The 20,692-nt window shown below is 43.8% G+C and overlaps 1 protein-coding gene across 1 annotated transcript in view; it reads left to right on the top strand.

The window, feature by feature from the left end:
* SH3RF2 (SH3 domain containing ring finger 2) overlaps window positions 1-19,479 on the top strand; it is a 141,641-nt gene extending 122,162 nt beyond the window's left edge. The window contains exons 5-9 of the mRNA XM_012557997.1: window positions 3,914-4,005; window positions 5,388-5,558; window positions 12,297-12,532; window positions 16,353-16,711; window positions 19,204-19,479. Of these exons, the coding sequence (XP_012413451.1) occupies window positions 3,914-4,005; window positions 5,388-5,558; window positions 12,297-12,532; window positions 16,353-16,711; window positions 19,204-19,479 (1,134 nt within the window). The remainder of the gene's footprint in view (window positions 1-3,913; window positions 4,006-5,387; window positions 5,559-12,296; window positions 12,533-16,352; window positions 16,712-19,203) is intronic.
* Window positions 19,480-20,692: the final 1,213 nt, after the last annotated feature.

Raw genomic sequence — 20,692 nt, 5'->3', positions numbered from 1 at the left:
TTTTTTTTTTTTTTTTTTTTATTTTACAGTTCAGTGACTTTTGGCAAATGTGTACAGGCATGTAATCACCACTAAAATCAAGATATGTAACATTTCCATCACCCAAAAAAAGTTTTCTTGTGCACCTTTACAATCAATCCCCTCCCTCCAGCCCTCGTCCCTGGCAACTCCTAATCTGTTTTCTGTCACTATAATTTTATCTTTTTTTAGAATGCTTATAAATGGTATCATATAGTATTTAGTCTTTTGTGTCCTGCTTCTTTTAGTTAGGATGATACTTCTGAGATTCATCCATGTTGTCACATGTATTGCTGAGCAGTGTTCCACTGGGGGGTTATACCACAATTTGTTTATTCATTCACTAGTCAATTGGCATTTGGGTAATTTCAAGTTCGGGGTTAAAATGACCAGAACTGACACCAACATTCATGTACAAGTCCTTGTGTGGACATACGTTTTCATTTCTCTGAAGTAAATACTTGGGAGTGAGATGGCTGAGTAGTGTGGTAAGTGTATATTAGCTTATAACTAATGGCTGACTTTTTTTCCAACATGGTTGTACCATTTTACATTACTATCACCAGTGTATGAGAGTTCTAGTTGTTCTACATCCTCACCAACAACTTGGTATGTTCAGTCTTTTTAATTTTAGCCATTCTAAAATGTGTGTAGTGGTTTTAATATGCATTTCCCTGATAATTGTTGATGTTGAGCATCTTTTCATATCTTATTGGCTGCCCTTCTTTTGTGATGTCTTTTGCCCATTTTTTACTGGGTTGTTTGTCTTCTTATTAATAGAGTGTAATCATTTTTACCTCCCTCTTTTCTTCTTCCTCCCTCCCTCTGGATCCACCTCTTTCTCCCATTCTGTCTCTGTTCCAGTTTCTGACTCTCTGCCTCCACTCTGTAAGTCTTCCAGTATCTCCTCCTCTCTCTCCTTCTCCTTTGCCTCCTTCTTGCTCCTCCACTCATGTTGTCCCATCTCTCCTCCAGAACAAAAAAACCCATTGCTGTTGAGTTAATTCCCACTCATAGCAACCTATAGACAGAGTATAATTGCCTCGTAGAGTTTCCAAGGAGCACCTGGTGGATTCGAACTGCCAACCTTTTGTTTAGCAGGCATAGCACTTAACCACTATGCCACCAGGGTTTCCTTCTCTCCTCTAGGACACCTCAAAACCTGAGAATCTTGCCTCCTTTCACATTCCATATTGAAATAACTCCATCACAGAATTCATTCATGGCTAGGTTCAGTGTTCCACAGGGGGAAGACCTCTTACCCAGATGAAGGCCCAGAGAAGTAGAAAGACAGAGCCTGGTATGGATGGAGGGATGGCTTTGCATTCTGGCATATTCCTCCTCCCTAACTTATTAATGGTGTTTATGGATTGAGGACCTTTTTACTCAAACATAACATTTGGAAATCAGGGGTATTAAGTGAGGATCATCCTGCTTAATCAGTAATCCTGTCGTCTCTACAAACATAAGATTAGCTGTCCACGTAGTAAGGCTCTCGCTTGGCACACCTCCCAAGCCCAGAAGGGATTTACCTTGCCCAGGCATAGGGAAGAAGCAGCCTAGACCAAAGCCAGCTCCTTTTTGTCTTTGTTTGAGGGAACTGGTGTGACAATATTTGACTGCAAAGCTCAGAATGCTTGTATGCAGTGTGAGAGTACCCCAGATGGGTAATCTTAGAATGATTTTACTTGTTTTAACAGCTTTATTGAGATTGAATTCAGATACTATACAATTTACCTATTTAAAGTGTCCAGTTCAGTAGTTTTTAGTATAGTGACAGATATGTGTAACCATCACCACAGTCCATGTAATTTGTGGTTTTCCGTGACTGGCTTTTTTCACTTAACATAATGCTTTCAAGGTTCGTCCATGTTGTAGCATGTATCAGTACTTTATTCCTTTTATGGCTGAAAAATTTTCCATTGTATAGGTGTACAACATTTTGTTTATTCATTCATCAATTAATGGACATTTGGGTTGTTTCCACCTTTTGGCTATTATGAATAATGCTGTTATAAACATTCATGTACAAGTTTTTGTGTGGACATAAATTCTCTCATGGGAGGGTGGGTATATACCTAGGAGTGGAATTGCTGGGTCATATGGTAATTCTATGTTTAATCACTTCAGGAACTGCCAGACTATTTTTCAAAGGGGTTGCACCATTTTACATTCCCACCAGCAACGTTTGAGGGCTTTATTTCTCTATATCCTCACCAACACTTATTATTATATGACTGGAAAGTTTTTCTGATCCAAAGTATCACACATAAATAGGCAACAGTATATACATTTACACACTCATTGACACAGACACACACACAAAAATACATAAGCATGCATGCCTGCACACACCTCTAGAGTTTACATATACATGGAATCCCATATAGACATATACAATCACATATACAACCACACATGCATATAGTCACACACAGCATACATGCATATCAATCTACAGACCCACATGTGTGAACAAAATCAACCTACAATACACCAATACCATCGCAAATATACAATTGTTATGGGTTTTGAACTAACATTCACATTTGCATACAGAACCAGAGACATGTGCCCTCGGTAATGCATTCACACCTGCATAAACACACATACAACAAACAATAGCTGCACCACTAAAGCATAGTCATAAAAAGGCACAGATACGTAGTTACCATCACCTATGAATGTATAACGAAGAACAAGATAGTATGAAAGTGGTTGCGATTTCATGAGTCCTTGGTGTGTGGGGTAGGAAGGCCTTTTCATTCATTCATTCATTCATTCTTTAATCTACAAGTATAAATTGAGCACACATGAAATACAATGAACAAGATTGACATGCTCCCTGCCCTCATGGAACTTAGTCTAGTGGGGGAAGATGGTCAATAAATAAACAATAATCACAGCCCGTGATATGTGACAAAAAGGAAATAAACAAGATAATACGTTAAATAACAGGCAAGGTCCCAGGATAGCAGGCGAGAAAGTAGCCAGTTTCCAGGAGCTTCTATCATGGTTGTTCCCTCATTTAGCCAAGAAAAGTGAAAGGGATTCAGATTCATCTTTTATAAGTCGTTGGACAAACTGCCATGTGCACACGTGTGTGTATGTATGTAAGTGTGTGTGTGTGTGTGTATGTGTGTGTGTAGTAATAGTAGCAATAGTCAGTAGGAGTAGAGGCTCAGAAGCCAGACTGCCTGGTTTTAAACGTTCCTTGTTTTGTACTAGTTGGGTGACCTTTTCTTTTTTTTTTTGCGGTGTGTTTGTTTCTTATCTGAAAATAGGGATAATCGTACCCATCTCTCATGAGTCATTGTAAGGATTACATTAGTTAATATTTGGAAAGCACTTAAACCAAACCCAGTGCCATCGAGTTGATTCTGACTCACAGCGACCCTATAGGAAAAAGTGGCACTGCCCCATAGGGTTTCCAAGGCTGTAAATCTTTATGGAAGCAGACTGCTGCATCTTTCTCCTGCAGAGCAGCTGACAGGTTCTAACCACGTTCCTTTCGGTTAGCAGCCAAGCGCTTTAACCACTGCGCCACCAGGGCTCCTAAAGCGCTTAAAACTGCCTGGCAAATGTTAAGCTCTCCGTCTGTACTAGCTGTATCACTTTCCAACAGTAGGTGTTCATTAAAGAAGGTGAGCACATGGGGAGGTGGGTGGAGCGAGGAGATGCCGGTTTCTTGTTGACTGTAAATGGCAGCCCATAAACCAGTCCCTCCCTGCCCTCCTCCACCCACAGCCACAAACGCATGATGGGTGGTGCTGGGCATGACCCTTGGTTTCCAGCTGCATCAGGCCGTTCTGCAGCAGCTCCGTGTGCTGTGAGCCTGGCTTGTGAAGCTCACTGGTTCTGTTTGGCTGTCTTTTCTGTCTGTGTGTCTGTATAGGTCAGCACTTATCACCCTGCACCTGCCTCCCCAGGACATTCCACAGCCATCGTCAGTCTGCCCAGCTCTCAGCAACACCTCTCAGCTAACATGTGAGTAGAAAGCTCCACCCTCTGCTCCTGGTTCTGGCCATCCCTCTGCCATCGAGCATCACGGCTCCTAAACCATGCCATCCAGAGGCAACAGCTCCCTTCCTTTACAACCTCTGGAGGAAATAATGGTGAAAACACAAATTAGCACTACATCATCCTGTCTCCTTATTTCACAAAAGCACAAAAAGATTTGAACATTAAATACTGAAACATCGCTGAGAGATTGGATATTGAGCAATTCTGTCTTTAGATTCAAAACGTTGGTTCATAAATAGATCTTGCTTTGGTAATCAGAGAAAAATACAGCATTTTAGGGGGAAAAAAAAAAAAGACTTGCCGCTAAGAACACTCCACTAGCCCCTTTGATAAAGCACTCCAGTATCACAGTCCTTATAGAGTTGGGAAGGGCTTCCTGAGATCTCTCCTAAGAGCCATATTCTGGTGACCCTTAATCTGGCAAGCCCAAGTGCGTTCCTTTTTTTAATACCATTAAGCAAACAATCTCACAATTCCTTATTGTGTTCACACCCCTGACTCATTCATGGTGTTACTTGCATGATTACTAGGTGGACTTTGTTGTTGTGTGCCATTGAGTTGATTTCAACTTTTAGCGACCTGATAGAACAGAGTAGAACTGCCCCATAGGTTTTCCAGGGAGTAGCTGGTGGATTCAAACTGCCGACCTTCTGGCTAGCAGCCTGAGCTCTTAACCACTATGCCGCCAGGGCTCCAAGGTGGACTTTAGATCATCCCTGGTCTTACCTGAGGACACTTTTGCCATTTTACAAACCTACTCCCCTTCTTCCCATCACACAGCCATTATTCCATTGTGTGCCCAAAATCCACAATTAGCCCCTGTTTCCCATTTCCCAGTGTCCACTTCCCTGCCTCCATTAAGCTCACTCTTCCAGGAGTCAAACATGTCTCCACTCTCAAGGGAGGGAGTAGGTATTCTGACTTCTCATTTCCCTAAACCTTCCTGGTCGCGACCATTGTCTTGCATGAAACTCCAAGAAGTAATGAAAAAAGCATCCTGATGTGAGCCATTACTTCTAGGTTTGAGACCTGGCTCTGCCAGTAATTCCTGGTAGCCAACTCCTTTCTCTGTTCTAAGTCCATTTCCCTAGTTATTTTCAACCTTGTGGCAACTTAGGGAGAAGGAGGGGATGATGAAGAGAGCCTGGATCTGAGCCCCCCACTGCTATTTCCACCAGGTTGTGCCACCTTTATATGCCTTAATGATTGAGGAATCAATTTTTTTTAAGGTTTTTGTTGGTAACCACTGGGTGTGGGGTTCTGTCTCCCTTCACCGTTCTCTGGCGGTATGCCCTCCCTGGGCAGACTCACCATCTTCCCTCACCAGGCTCCCTCTGTCACCCCAGGTTTGTAGCCCTGCACTCATACTCAGCCCACGGGCCTGATGAGCTGGACCTACAGAAGGGAGAAGGCATCAGGGTCCTTGGGAAGTACCAGGATGGCTGGCTCAGAGGCGTCTCCTTGGTCACTGGGCGAGTCGGGGTCTTCCCAAACAACTATGTCATCCCCATTTTCAGGTATGTCCCCCCAATCTCAGCATCAGAAGGTTAGGTCATCCTAGGCCAGGGGCCGTCTGTGGGTTGAACTTATAAAGGACTCAAGACTTTTTCAGAGTGTGAGCCAATTAACAGGTTTTACCCTCGTACCCTCCTAACAACTTACTTAAAAAAATAAAGCAAAAGTTAGCACAGATCTTCACAGTTTACAAGCACTTTCATATCTTTTAACTTCGGCTATGCCCAAAAGTCCTGTAAAGTAGATATTATTTTACACATGAGGAAACTGATTTTCAGAGTTAAGCAACTTGCTCAAAAACTAGATTTCGGATTTTCTATTGCACCAGAACCAAACAAACCCATTGCTGTTGAGTCAATTCCGACTCATAGCAACCCTATAGGACAGAGTAGAACTGCCCCATAGGGTTTCCAAGGAGCACCTGGTGGACTTGAACCGCCAGCCTTTTGGTTAGCAGCCGTGGCATTTAACCACTACACCACCAGGGTTTCCTTCTATTGTACAAACCCCAGAAATTCCACTTCACATCCTCCACCCTGACACACAATCTAGTGGCATAATGGGAAAGTATGATGATCAGTTGACCTCCCCAGAGCACCATGGGAAATTTACCAGTATGCTAGGCCACTAGACATATTCCATGGACTCAGACTACTACTAGTCCATTCATACCCCAGATCAAATGCCAGTTGCCCTGCAAGTCCTCTTCTCTAACAGTTTTCCCAACCTTTTCCATTCTGTAGGGTACCTATCAATTTCACCAGCCCACAGTACATTTAGCCACCTCATCTCAAGACCACAAATGCACACAGGCTCCCAAAACCATCCATGATTTCTCCTACCTCCACCCCCATCAGCCCAGTCAAGCCTGTCACAAGGCTTTGAGTCCATCACTATGCATCAGATGGTGTCTTTATGACATACCAGAGAGTCACAACTACGAGGAAAGTGACAGTCCCATTGTAGTCTATCAGGGTCAGAGCTGCAATCACATGTCCAGTTTGGGGAACTTCATTTAGGCGGGGCACTGCATCCGGAGGAGGGCAGCCAGGATGGTGAGGAGACAGCAAACTACCTCATGGGGGAAACCGATGAAGAAACTAGGGTTGTTTAGCCTGAAGAAGACAAGGGTCAGAGGGATAGTAATAGACTGTGTAGATATGGACATAGGTTTGTTTCAGGAGGGGGCAGAACATGGACCAGTGGGTAGAACTTTAGAAGAAAAGGTTTTGGTTCAATAAAAGGCTACATAACCTGTACATTTTCTCAAGCAGCCTGGTTGGTGAGATGGTGGACACCCTTTCCAGGAAGAGTATAGGCAGTCTGGGTAGATCCAGGGTTTTACAAAGAGATTTCTTCACATGGAAGGAAGATCATAGTTATTCCTTTCAATGGAAGGTTCTTGGAATTTGTTACAAAGTTGCAAAATCTCCAAAGGCAAACTAAGGCTGACTATAACTGATGCTTTAATTAATTCACTTATTCAACAAATATTTATTGAGTACTAACTATGTGTCAGGTACCTTTCCGGGCACTGGAGAAACACCAGTGAACAAAATATGCAAAATCCCTGCCTACAGAAGCTTACATTCTGGTAGGAGAGCTAGACAGTAAACTACATATAGTAGTAAAATATATGATGTGTTAATGATAAGGGCTAAGGAGAAAATAAAGCAGAAAAGGGGGATAGAATGTGTGGGCGTGGTCAAAATTTCAGAGTGGTTGTTCAGGGATGACTTGATTGAGAAGCAAGTTGACAAAATGAAGAAAATAAGGCGGTGGGCTATGTGGATATCTTGGAGAAGAGTATTCTATATCAAAGGAACAGCAAGTGCAAAGACCCTGAGGTAGAAGTTGCCTGACATGAAGGCCAGTAGGACTGGAGCAGAGCAAATGAGGGGGAAGTTAGTAGGAGATGAGGTCAGAATGGTATTGGGGCGGGGGGTGCATAATATTTTTGCATAAGATCTTTTAGGTCATAATAAGGAATTTGGAGTTAACTTTATTGTAGGATTTTGAGCAGAAGAGTGACATAATCTACTTTATGTTTTAACCAGAATCACTCTAATTGCTGGGTTGAGAATAAACTGTCAAGAGGAAAGGGTTGGAAGCAGATAAGTTAAGAGGCTATTGTAATAATCCAGGGGATAGGTGATGATGGTTTGAACCAGGGTGTGGGAGCCATGGAGGTAGGGAGAAGTGGTTAGATTCTGGATATTCTCTGAAGGTAGAGCCAACAGGATTTTCTGACAGATCAAATATCAGGTGGGAAAGCCTAGATGAATCAAGGTGAGTCCAAGTTTTGCCTCAAGTCACTAGAAGATGGAGTTGCCTGTTACTGAGATGCCGATAGTGAAAAACAAGAGGAGCAAGATTTGAGGTGGAAAGAAATGAAAATCCTTGTTCGGGGCAGGTTAAGTCTGAAATGTCTGTTAGTGATCCAAGTAAAGCTGATGGTAAGCAGTTGAGTCTGGCATTTAGGAGAGAGACCTGGGCTTGAGATGGTATGTGAAGCTCTCAGATGAGATGAAGTCATCATAGTAGGATCAGTTGTATTGGAGAGAGTGACCGTGAGCCAGGAGCTAAAATCTTCAGGGAATGAGGGAACAGATCTAGAAGGTAAATGCTGACTGCAACAAGCTGGGATGGTGGCCAGTAGTGTCTGATGGTATAAGAGTCAAAGCTGGGAAGTATTGTGGTGGAGGAGGAGGAAATGGCTTAGAAATGACAGTGAGGAGCAAGGAGGACACCTACCCTAGCTTATGAACAATTTTCTTCCACGGGATCTAACATGAATTCCCTAGGGCCTATGCCTAATACTGGGGCATTTGCTAATGCATCAGGCCTTAGCCCAAAATCTTGGCGGTGCCATCAAAGAACCATTAGAATAAGAGCAACCATGTAGTTTATCATCCAAACTATGACATTTTGCAAATAAAATGAGGCCACTCTTAATGCACCAGGAGGGCAGGTGTAAGCTGAGACTCTCTTAGTTAAACCAGGACATATGGTCACCCTAACTAGAATGCATGTAGGATTCCATCTCAGTGCACCCCTTTCTCTCGTTCTTGACTTTCCTCCTGGGTGAATCTGTTGCGTTCTTGAGCCAGAGTTGAGCTGAAGAAGTAACCCTTTATCAGAAAGGGCCGCATGTCAGACAATGGATAGAGTTTCAGTATCATAGATTGCCATTGAGTCCACACATTTCCCAGCTCATAGAAATCTAAACGTATGTATATATTGAGGTGCTACTAGTGGTAAGGGGTGTTTTTACTTATAGGGAACCAGCATTCCCAATAAGAACAAGTCCTTTCAGAGTATGTGCTTCTGAGGGTTATTAGGTGACACAGAATCAATGGTTTTCCAGTGTCTGTTTACTTTCTTTGATGGTTTGTCTGATGCAAAGAAAGTTCCATCTGACTAATCTTGGACGTGGGTGACATATATCCAATTTGTCTAGCTGGGTGCAGCTCATCCTTGTTCTCAACTATCCTTTCCACTGTGGGAAGTTTAGTTTCTCCCATCTCTCAGGGCTGAATAATGCTATCCTTTGTCAGCTGAGTTTCTGCTACCATTAGCGGGTTACATGCTTAGAATTGAGTGGGTTAGACTAAATGTGCAAGACCCCTTTACGCTCTTTGATTCTGTGTGTATATGAGTTGTTTTTGCTGTTGTTGTTGTCTTTGCTTTTTGTTTTTTCCCCAAGACTTGGTTATCTGTTTGCAGTGATGGGTCTGCACTGCCACCCAGCCCCCCTGGCTGTTATAAAACAGCCAGGGCTGGAGGGTGGGTTGTGCTCCCTGAGCATCTGAACCTTTGCTCTTATTAGCATCATCCCCTAATGAACTGAGCCAGCCAGAGTTCGGGGGTAAACTATAGAACAGAGTTGACCAAATTGCTAGAGTTTAGATTTGAATTAAGATTCAGAGAGTGAGCCTTTTAACTATTGAGAGGCAAAGGCTGCTGTGCTATTCAGTGCCGCAGCCCCCCATGCTAGTGACACCAAACTGTGCACTATTGTTGACCACAACTAAGTCTCTGCCAGTATGACACCTTTCCCTATATTCTGGAGACGTTCACTGACTCATGCTGTACAGCACATTTGTCAAGTGTTCATCCCTCATCGGATCCCCCTTCCTAATAGCACCTATGTCCCCTTGAGGTTCCTACCATCATGTGTAGTCTCGGTAGGAGGCAGAAGTTTCTTCTCTTATCAGAGGCCAAAGAAACCAAATCCTCTTCCTTCTCCTCCTCCTCCTCAACCCATCACCACAGCTAAGGAGTAAACGAACTAAGCCAATCTGGATGGAAAGGACTTGGGCAAAGTTGACGGTCATTTGTAGCAAGAGCACAAGCAGTAGTATCTGATCAGACTCTTCCTGACAGCAGGTTCCTACTGCCCAACTCTCTGGAGGCTCCTTGGAGCCATTTCCAAGCCCTTTCTTCTACCTCCTGTCCTCCCAATGAATTCGCTTCTGCCCAACTAGCCAGAATAGTTTCTCTTTCTTGCAACCAAGAATCTTCACTGACGCATGTGCCCACTCGGGGCCTGATGGATGGACAAAAGAGGCAAAGGGGCCACCACTCATTTGCCTTTAACTCTCTAAATAGAACTATATCAAAATTGTCAAGGTCCAACTTTTCTCCTTGCCAGGAGGCTGCTGCCAGAGGAAAGCCTGGTAGAGCTGCTGTTTGTAATACTTCTTCCAAATATCAGGAAGTTCTTAAGGCTCATATCACAGATAGAGAAGAGGACACAGGGACCTGTACACTCAAAGCAGGCACAAAGGAGCAAATTAGCAGCAACATCTACTCTTCCCACTTAAGCCCAGGATGTCTTTTAGTCTCCCCATCTGGAAAAACAAGGTTGATGTCTACCAGTCGGGGGTGTCAGAGAGATTCAATAATATCTACTAGCAGAGTGCTTTGATGTTAGAAGAAGGTGCTAGGTAAGGGCTGGGCTTTGTGCTAAAGAACATAAGGAGACTCAGAGTTGGATCTGAGAGCTGGGATTCAGGAGTTCCTGGAATTTGGCCCAGTGCTGGGCTTGGAAAAATGAGGTTGTACCTCAGTCTGTAAACAATCATTCAACGAAGGGACTGATGGAATAAGGCTATCTTGGGCCTAATTAACTGTATTCGCTCCTTACTGCTGCTGCTGGAAACAATTTTGGAACCCGTCTTCCCTGTTTATAATCCATTTTGCAAAATCCAACACCTTGAGGCCTCTGTTCAAAAGGCAGCCAGATGCTGTGCTCTGCCCTGGAAGCCAGTGCTGGGGATTTCTCTCTACCGCCCAGCTGTCATCTCCCAAACATGGTCCCACCTCTTCCTGGTGGACAGCCCCTCCCCTCGTCACTGACCAGAGGCAGGTTGTCAGCTGTGGGTATAGGTCCCACTGCCTCAAGCATCAGTTTCTAGGGTATTTGTCTGCATACACTTCTTGGGCAGCATTGACCACAGTTAAATGATGCCTCACCTATAGTCATACAAGACTGGTTTGTTATTAAACTACATATCACTTTTTTAAGCAAAAGAAGGAAAGAGAAGGAGAAATAAGGATAAATTATCTTAAGAAAAGCCTGGAGGCATTGGCAGGAAGGAAGCCACGGGGGCATCTCTGGGCTGGGACTTGGTTGAGCTAGTGATTCCCGGGAATTAACAGAGGTTATTTAATCAGAAGAGTGACAAGGTGATGGATGGACTGTCAGGTAGGAGATGGACTGTTGGGGCGGGACTGGTGAAGGGGCAGGAAAGGCATGTCAGATGACATCCAATCCCCATGAGGTGCAGGGAGTTGTTCCATGACTAGAAACAATGGGCAAAGGATTGTTGTTTTTTAAAACCTTAATACTTCCTTGAAAATCACAGCCAATGCCTAAAGAATTAGGGTCTTATGGAGGTGTGTTTAGGGTCCACCAGGTGCTTTGGTGTGTTTATTTCAAGCAGGATGCAGAGTCTGTAGAAAAATGCTCTGCCTAGCCATCAGGAGATGGTGTAGCTCAGTGTTAAGAGCATGGGTGCTGCAGAGGGCCAGCCTATACCTCGGTTCAAATCCCACATCCAACAGTTGCTTGAACAAGTAACTACAAGTCTCTGCATTTTTTGTTGTTGTTTTGTTTTGTTTTTTAATCATAAAATAGTAATGCTATAAGTACCTACTTCAGAAAGGCTGTTGTGAAGAACCAATGCAATAATGCAGGCAAAGCACTTGGCCAATGCCGGGCATACAGTAAGTGCTCAATATGTGTTAGTTGAAATGACTGGCATCAGTGCTGAGTGCAGAACATAATATGTGCAGAACACAGAGGAGATCAAACAAATTGTGCAAAATCTCTGCCTTCAAAGAGTTTAAAATCTAGTGGAAAAGACACTTAATGAGCAAGAAATAGCCACTGCAAAGCAAGATGAACACATACAAGATGTCATGCTCCAAATTCAAGGGCTGAAGGGATGTGGGGTGAGGAGTGATGAGAGCTGGAGTAAAAGATGACAAAATTCAAGTCTTCTAGTTCTACCAGGATCTGGCAAAATGACACACTCTCCCTTCCCTCAATGCACCCATACAGTTATCAAGGTATAGGGACTTGGAGCCTCTTTAGTTAACCCTGTGTGGTTGAGGAGGGTGAGGAGCGGCCACATTTGCTGTACGGTTGGGAGCTAATCGTTTTTTCAAATGGCACTCTTGACTGAATATTTTCTTCCTCTATTTCTTCTCTTTAAAAAAATTCCAACAACCAGAAGGACATCTAATTTTCCAGAGTCCCGGAGCCCTGGTCTCTATGCCACATGGACATTATCCACCTCTTCTGTGTCCTCCCAAGGCAGCATTTCAGAAGGTGATCCCCAGCAAAGCCGTCCCTTCAAATCCGTCTTTGTGCCCACAGCCATAGTCAACCCCGTGAGGAGCAGCACAGCCAGCCTGGGGACTGTAGCACAGGGGTCTCTTCGGAAAGGGCGGAGCAGCATGAGAAAGAGTAAGTGGTGGCAGAGAGGTACGTGCCTAGAGTTAAGTGTTGGGGGATCTGACCCTGGGGCAGACAGAGTGCTTTTCTCACCAACAAGGGTCTTGGCTTTAGAAGATGCCTGTGCAAGGGTGCTTTACAATTCCCAAATGCTAAGTGGTTTTACTGAATGAAGCCAGACCGACTCAAGGTAGCTGCCCTTGGTCACTTTATACGTTCACGTTGATTGACTGGGGTGATAGCAGCCCTGAGAGCCAACATGTAATTAGAACACAGCCAAAGTAGATGCTGGCTCTTGTCAAGACAGAACAATCAAAGCACTTGCTGGATTGGTGCTTCTGAAACTGTGTTTCCAGGGAACCCCTCAGGGGGTGCCAAAAGGGAAACAAGGGAAGGATAGGGAAGAGAGGGGGAAAGGAGGGTTAAACAGGTAGTGCTCAGAGCCTCTAAATCCCTCTTTTTTAAGTAATACATACACAGGGTAAAAAATATTATATCGTACAAAAGCAAGTCTACCCTCATATCCTGAACCCCCATCCCAAGTTCTCTTCCATGTATATGTACCTTCGTATACTCTCTGCACTGTTCTGCACCCTGCTTTTGTTTTTACATACAGAGCATCCACGTGGTGCACATGTCAGTACATACAGATCCATTTTAAGAGTCATGCTTTTGTCATATCGAGATTCCACATGTGATTTCATTCTCAAGGGTTACAAAAAGTGTTTGGCACCCATTGTTCTACAAAACATCGAAGTTCTATATTCTTAGACTTCTCTAGAAGAAAAAGAGCCAAAAAAAGTAAATATGATTTATTCTGCGTCCCCTGATTTAAACTACGCTCTACAATCCTTTTTTGCTATCTTAAAAAAAAAAAGTTAAACATGAAAATGCCATATGACAGCCAAAGCAAAAGAGGAACATGTGGGACAATGTGCCACACAGGAGAAGTTCCCAAGAAAAATAGAACAAATATCTTAGCTGTACCCTTTCCCAATACTTTCATCTGATGACCATTTTGACCACCAGTCTCACTACTCTTGCCTCTTAATTCTGCTCAACCATGCCTCCCTCCCCACTCCCCATCCTCCCATTATCCCCCTCCAACCTCTCTCCTTTCAATGAAAAAAGTAATCCCACCACAACAGACTTGAGCAAGTTACTAACCTTCTCAATCTTCAATTTTCTCATTTGTAAAATGGAGATAAAAATAGTGCCTACCTCATCAGAGTATTGTTTGTATTTAATAAAATAATCCATATAGAGCTGCTGGCACATAATAAGCTCTCAAGAAATATTAGATATTTTTATAACTGTTGTTGTTAGTTGCCCTCAAGTCAATCCCGACTCATGACGACACCATCCATGCAGAGTAGAACTGTTCCATAGGGTCTTCAAGGTTGTGACCTTTCAGAAGCAGATCACCAGGCCTGTCTTCAAGGCACCTCTGGGTGAGTTTGAACCACCAACCTTTCAGCTAGTAGTTAAGTGCTTAACCGTTTAAGCTACCCAGGGACTCCTATTTTTATAAACCCATTGCCATCGAGTCGATTCTGATTCATAGCGACCCTGTAAGACAGAGTAGAACTGCCCCATAGAGTTTCCAAGGAGCAGCTGGTTGATTCAAATTGCCAACCTTTTGGTTAGCAGCTGAGTTCTTAACCACTGCACCACCAAGGCTCCTCCTATTTTTATAGTGCCATTATTTTCTTAGTAGTATAATTGCTACTACAACTAAGCAGATCGCTTTTGGCCCATCGAGAGCATGAACTCAGTGTTGAAATATTCACACTCTGTCTAGACCCCACTTGTGAATGCAGAGAATTGGATCTCACTGGCAACTTTGCACAGTTACTTTAATACTCTACTTCTCAACCCTTGTGTAAATCTTGATTGACTAAGAGCTTTTGTCCACTTGCATTGTATGTGCATGTAATAAGAAAGCATTAAACTTCTTGGAAATTGGAAACTGAAAAGATAAATAGATGCAACATAAATCCAATTTTTCACATGTCTGTCGGAGCCTGTGGACACGTCCGCCCAGTGCTGCTTTGACTTTTTCGGGTACCGAGGCTTTCTTCTTCTCCCTTTTCCCAAGGTGAGACTGGTCAAGCTATCAGTCTTCCCAGAGCAAATAGAAATGACAGGAGAATTGACTGTGTGTACCTCACAGGGCTGTCAGTGGAAAAATAAATGTCTACACCGAAAGGTCAGACTTGTGTAAATGGTGACTGGCTTGCTCTCAGCAGCTGAGAACACCGACTGTGTTAGTGAGCGTTCTGCTTTTCATGTCCACATCTGGCTTGAAAAAGAATCACAATGCGGAATGTGGCCTTGTCTCGGGCCCTCTGTGCTGAACACAAATGACTGTGACTCAAACGTGTCCATGGAGTATCACTAAGGACAAACATCTCTGACTAGGACATCACCTATACTCTCTAAATGCTGGGAGACCCTGATGGAGAAAAGGCCCACAATGCTTCTCAGGAGGATCCTCCCATACCTCCCAGAGTGCAGGGAACTCCCAACTCCCCAGGTCACCTACAAGACATATGCCTGAGGGGTGAGGGTCTCCTGTTTTCCAGAGAATTTGAGGGGAAGAGATGGCTTCCTTTTACTAGGGGAGGATCATCTCAGTATAAAAAAAAAAAAAGCTTTGGGAAAAGGCAAACTCCTAAACCTTGTATATTTAGGAGTTACTGTCTTTACCCAAACAGTTAAAGCACTCAGCTTCTAACCAAAAGGTTGGAGGTTCAGGTCCACCTAGACATGCCTCAAAAGAAAGGCAAGGAGATCTACTCCAAAAAAATCAGCCATTGAAAACCCTATGGAGCTCAGTTCTATTCTGACACACATGAGGTCGCCATGAGTCCAGACTGATTCAGTGGCAACTGGCTTTATCCTTTACCCCAAAATAAGGATAGCTAACAAACACAGGGCATTTATTATGTTCCAGCCACTCTCTGAACACTTTGCACACATCCTACAATGTAATCCTCACAACAGCCCTATGAGGTGCAGACATTGTTATTATCTCCAGTTTACAATGAGGGAGCTGAGGTGCAGGGTGGTCATGTGGCCTACTCCCTGGAAGGCAGTCTGATTCCAGATCCTGTGTTAAGAGACTTTGCAAAGCTCATCCACACACAGCCTGAGTTCTGGAATAACCTTTCCAAATTTACTTCTGTCTGGTGTCCCATTTGCTTAGCATACACTCTCTCTCAATTCCACTCACCTCCCCCTGCTACACACACACACCTCCCAACACACACAAAAAGCAATTCCGCCACCATATGACTAAAGCTTCTGTTAGAATTTTCATTAGCAAGCAGCTGGTCATAGTCCTCTCTCTTCCTCACCTCTCCACTCTCTACCCTTCTCGTACATCTCTGTGTGTTTCTCGATCTCTGCTCTCTTTCTGTCCTGTCTCTTGTTTCGTCATTGGTTTGCATGCCTTTGTATTCTTTTCACACTGAGAAGCTGTCTCTTTGTGTCTCTTTTTTCACTCTCCATCTTAAAAGTTCAGAGGGTGAGAGTAGAAGGCACGTGTGTGAGAGAGAGAAGGCAAATGGAAATCATTTACCTTCTGTTTACCTTCTGACACCCACCACACGCCCAACATTCAGCTAGCCCGTTATTTGCTGCCAGCATCATCAAAGAGCACTAAAAAAAGAATACGGTCACCTCTGAAAGACCCCAAGAGAATGTGAGTGCCGTCATATTGGGAAAGCACTTAACTATTCCGGGATACCAGGACACACTGCTTACCCAGCCCCGACCAACCTGCTGTCAGCCAGCCTGTTACTGATATCTTGTCACATAATTTCCCCAGATGGATCCCTGCAGAGACCTGTTCAGTCAGGGATCCCCACGCTTGTGGTGGGCTCCCTCAGACGCAGCCCTACCATGGTTGTGCGGCCGCAGCAGTTCCAATTCTACCAGCCACAGGGGGTCCCCTCCTCGCCCTCCTTGGTGCCAGTGGAGATGGGACCCAAGCCTGCTTCCACCGGGGAGCCTGCCCTCACGTGTGTCAGCAGAGGCAACGACACCAGGATCCACTCTGCGGACAGTTCCCTCATCATGGAAGGCAAGGAAATCCCCATCAAGAGTGAGCCTCCACTAAAACCACCTGCCTCTGCCCCACCATCGATCCTGGTGAAACCAGAAAACTCCAGAAATGGCACTGAAAAGGTAGGAGTGGGGTGACATTAGGCGAGCTAATTTTTGGACCCTCAACTTTGTATTTATGGAATTTCCTGCATGGTGTCCTGGCACCTGAGTGTTAATGTTGGTGGCAAGGAACCAAAATTACAACCTCATGAGATCCTAACACACAATCCTATTTCACCCCCCATCTTTACACCACTCATACCTTCTCTAAACATGTTACTGATTTTGTTTTTGTTTATAAATAAAATACATATTTATACATAGTTCTCTCAAGTCCCAGAAATGATTTGGGAAGAATGTGGCTTTGGCATCAGACATATATCTTAGTGTGAACTCCAGCTCTGCTTCTTGCTTGCTGGATGATTTTGGCCAAGGCATTTCACCTTTCTGAAACTCTTTTTCCCAAAAAATGGGGATAAGGATAGTAACTACCTCATAGGATTGGAGTGGTTGCAGTGGAGATTAAATGAGATAAGCTGTGTAAAGTGCTTACATGGGGCTTGACACATAATTATTCATTATATTAAAAAAAACAGCCAAGATACAGGGGGATTTAAGTGACTTATCAAGGTTGTAACACTCTGAGTTACGACAACTCCCAACAACTGGTATTGAGCTCGTAGCAGAGATCAGATCCATTAACTTCTAATCCAGAATGTTTCCCACTAGAAGACATGAGTTTTGTAAAAAGCTTATATTATCGATAATATGCTTGAAGCAAGAGAAATGGTGGGAAAGAAGAAGTGACGTTAACAAATTAGGTGATGCTAGTCATTATCTTTTAGTTTATTGAACATCACCACCATCATCACCACTATCATCACCACCACCATTACCATCACCTCCACCACCACTACCATCACCACCATTACCATCACCACTACCATTACTTCTCCACTATCTCCATCACCACCATCACCATTACCATCACCACCACCATTACCATCACCACCATCTCCAGCACCATCACCACCACCATTATCATCATCACTACCACCATCACCTATTCCCCAAAAATGGACAGAGAATGTGGTTTCCTCCTATTTGTCAGGTATTTACGGAATACTAATGACCTGGTAGGCCCCATGCTGAGCACTTCACATGTCCGATCTCATTTTCTCCTGACAGCAAACCTCTAAAACAAGTATTATTCTTATCCTCATTTTCTAATGAGGAAATGGAGGCTTAAAGTGTTAAAGTACATCATTACCCAAGGCCACACAGCTGACATATGCAAGTGGGGTAGAATTCAGATCTGATAACAAAAACGTGTGCTCTTAATGCTAAGCTATAAGCTTGTAGGGAAAGGCATTTGGAAGAAAGTTTTGAGTGATATAAACGATGGGAGTTCTCATTCTGAATTATAGTATTCAAACAATTCAGTTTTCCAAGCCTCAGTTGCCCACTACCCTATGCTATTAGATATATCCCCCAAACTATAAGCGCTTAGTAAGTGCCCAGATCTCTGCTAGGTGTGGTGAGGGTCATTTGAACTCTTTGTTACGTATATTTCACCACAATAAAATTTTTTTTAAAAATTATGAAGAAACCTGTTTTTCAGTGGGGGACACTAAGATTGAATTTCATGAGGAAAAAAAAATAATTCCTAAGCAGTACAACAAAGTACTTTATTAAACCCTATGAGCCAAAGGAAATACCTACAGGTATCAGGCAAATATATAACAGGCTAGGAGAAGTAGAAGAAAAGAGGGAGAGATGGGGCTTGAGACAAACTAGAGACCATGCATTTCATATAAAGGGGCAATTCTCCTTAGATTCAGCCCATTGTTGTATAATGGGGTATAGCCCAGTGTTGCTAGAGCTTTGATTTTTTAAAAGAGGCATACGAAATCCTGATTTTTATATGGAATCTCGCAATTTTTATGAGTTGACAACTACATCAAACTCTTAAACACTCTCCAGGCTAAATTCAGCCAGCAGGTGTCTAGTTTGCGAACTCTGCTCTGAGGACTTAAAAGGCCATTATGGAAAGTTCTAAATGAAGTCATTAGAGGAGGCCTCAGGGAAGATATAGGCCTTAATAGTAGTCATGGAGGAGAGACAAGAGGTAATATTGGTTTCTGGAAGGGATCATATCCTCTTGCCTTGGGTCCTTTTCACAGGTGGTTGCCCACCCCGCTTATGCTAGATAATTCGTAATCCTTTTTCAATTTAAATAGCTCTGCCTCTGGGAAACTTTCCCTAACTGTCCCACAGTCCAGCTTGAGCTGGCTACTCCTTACACTTAGCATCTTATACCTCCCCCATTGTAGCCCTTGTCAAAATTGTCTGTTTGTCAGAACTGTTTTGTTTACTCTTGGATTCACAGCACCTAACAGAGTGTATGATGCATAGGAACCACTTTTAGTAGGCACTTAACTATTTGCTGGGTGAACACATAAATGCATTTCAAGTCAGGGCAAGAGTAGAGCGAAAGCATGAACCCAGTCTCTGAGGGAAATAGCACATATCTCCCACCTCACCATGTCCCTTTGCTCTCCTTTCTCTTGCAGCAAGTCAAAACCGTGAGATTTCAAAATTACAGCCCTCCTCCTACCAAACATTACACCTCCCATCCCACCTATGGAAAGCCTGAACAGCCAGCCACCCCTAAGGGGTCCCAGCCTGAAGCAGCCCCCTTGGGCCCAGAGATGACTGTCCTATTCGCCCACCGAAGTGGATGCCATTCCGGACAGCAGACAGACCTCCGGAGAAAGTCAACTTTTGGCAAGGCCATGATCCCGGTGCCCACTGCCTCAGCTACGCAGACAGTGTTTCCCGGCAAATGAATCTCCTGGTGGCTATTCCTAGACCCCAAAGAGGTGAATTGCATTTAAATACAGTCTGCCTCCACTGCGGGTGTCCTGCTATTCTTGGGGACTTCAGCATAGGTCCTTGTTCTGCCCATTTGAGCTCACCTCCAGGAAAGGAAAGTGGGAGCAGAGATTCCAGGCCTGGAATAGAGGATAGACTGGGTGGCCTTCCAGACATAATGATTCCATGTAGCAAGGCCCACTGCTTAGATCAAGGAATGGGAGAGTGTCCTGCCCACCTGTATCCCAGCATGGGATATGTGTCCTCTCATTCCCTGTATTCTATGTAGATTTTCTATGGTGTCCTAAAAAGGGGCTTCACCCATGGGTGTCGCAATAATGGAATGTTAGCATTGCTTCTTCGACCTCATCACCATATCCTCCACAAGCGTTAGAATGGCTTCTGTCATCTTTTGGGCCTGTACACCAGGTGCTAGTAGTCACCATATTTTTTTCCCAGTCATAATGCCAGCTACAAAGGGAGCATTTTATGGAAATAGGGAGGGTGAGATGGATACTTTAAACATTCTAAGAACCCTCTAACACCAAAGAGAAGTGAGCTTCCTGAGTATGTACCACACAAGGTGAGAGATAAAACTGACTACCAAATATCAAAAGATTATCATACTTTACACTTCTTGATTGGTTTTCCCATATGAAATCCTACACAATAGATAATCAGAAAGCAGTCAGCTTCGGATAAGGCCCTGTATGGTGTTAGGGATAATTCATTCATCCTGGCTCTATAGTCTGACTTCCCCAAGAAAACACACCATGCTTGAAAACAACCTTGTGTGGGATTTGGGTTTAGACATATATCGTCTGTATTGTCCCATTCTTTTCTTTCCCTGGTTTCTTCTCATTTGGGGCAGACTAGTTGTTTCACCAAGTTGCAGGATAAGGCAACAATGTCAGTGAGAATATGACAGCCCAAGACACGGGTGAGGAGCACTTTCTAGAGGAAAGTTGCTATGAAAGAGACTGTATGAAGAATGTCGGAGAGGAAAAGGGGGAAGGAGGAGGACAAGGAGGGAGGTAAAGAAAATATGTAGGAGAGAGAGAGAGGAATAATAGTGAGAGAAAGAAGGAGGATTGAAAAACTATCACAAAAGCATGATAAAAGCAGGATGGGAGGTAGTCTTGACATTCTTGATTCGTGGGAAAAGAAGGACAGAGTCTGCAATGGAAA

This window comes from Trichechus manatus, unplaced genomic scaffold, assembly GCF_000243295.1.
Source record: "Trichechus manatus latirostris isolate Lorelei unplaced genomic scaffold, TriManLat1.0 scaffold00130, whole genome shotgun sequence".
Lineage (NCBI taxonomy): Eukaryota > Metazoa > Chordata > Mammalia > Sirenia > Trichechidae > Trichechus > Trichechus manatus.
Note: the sequence above shows the minus strand (reverse complement) of the source record. Positions and strands in the feature narration are given on the sequence as shown.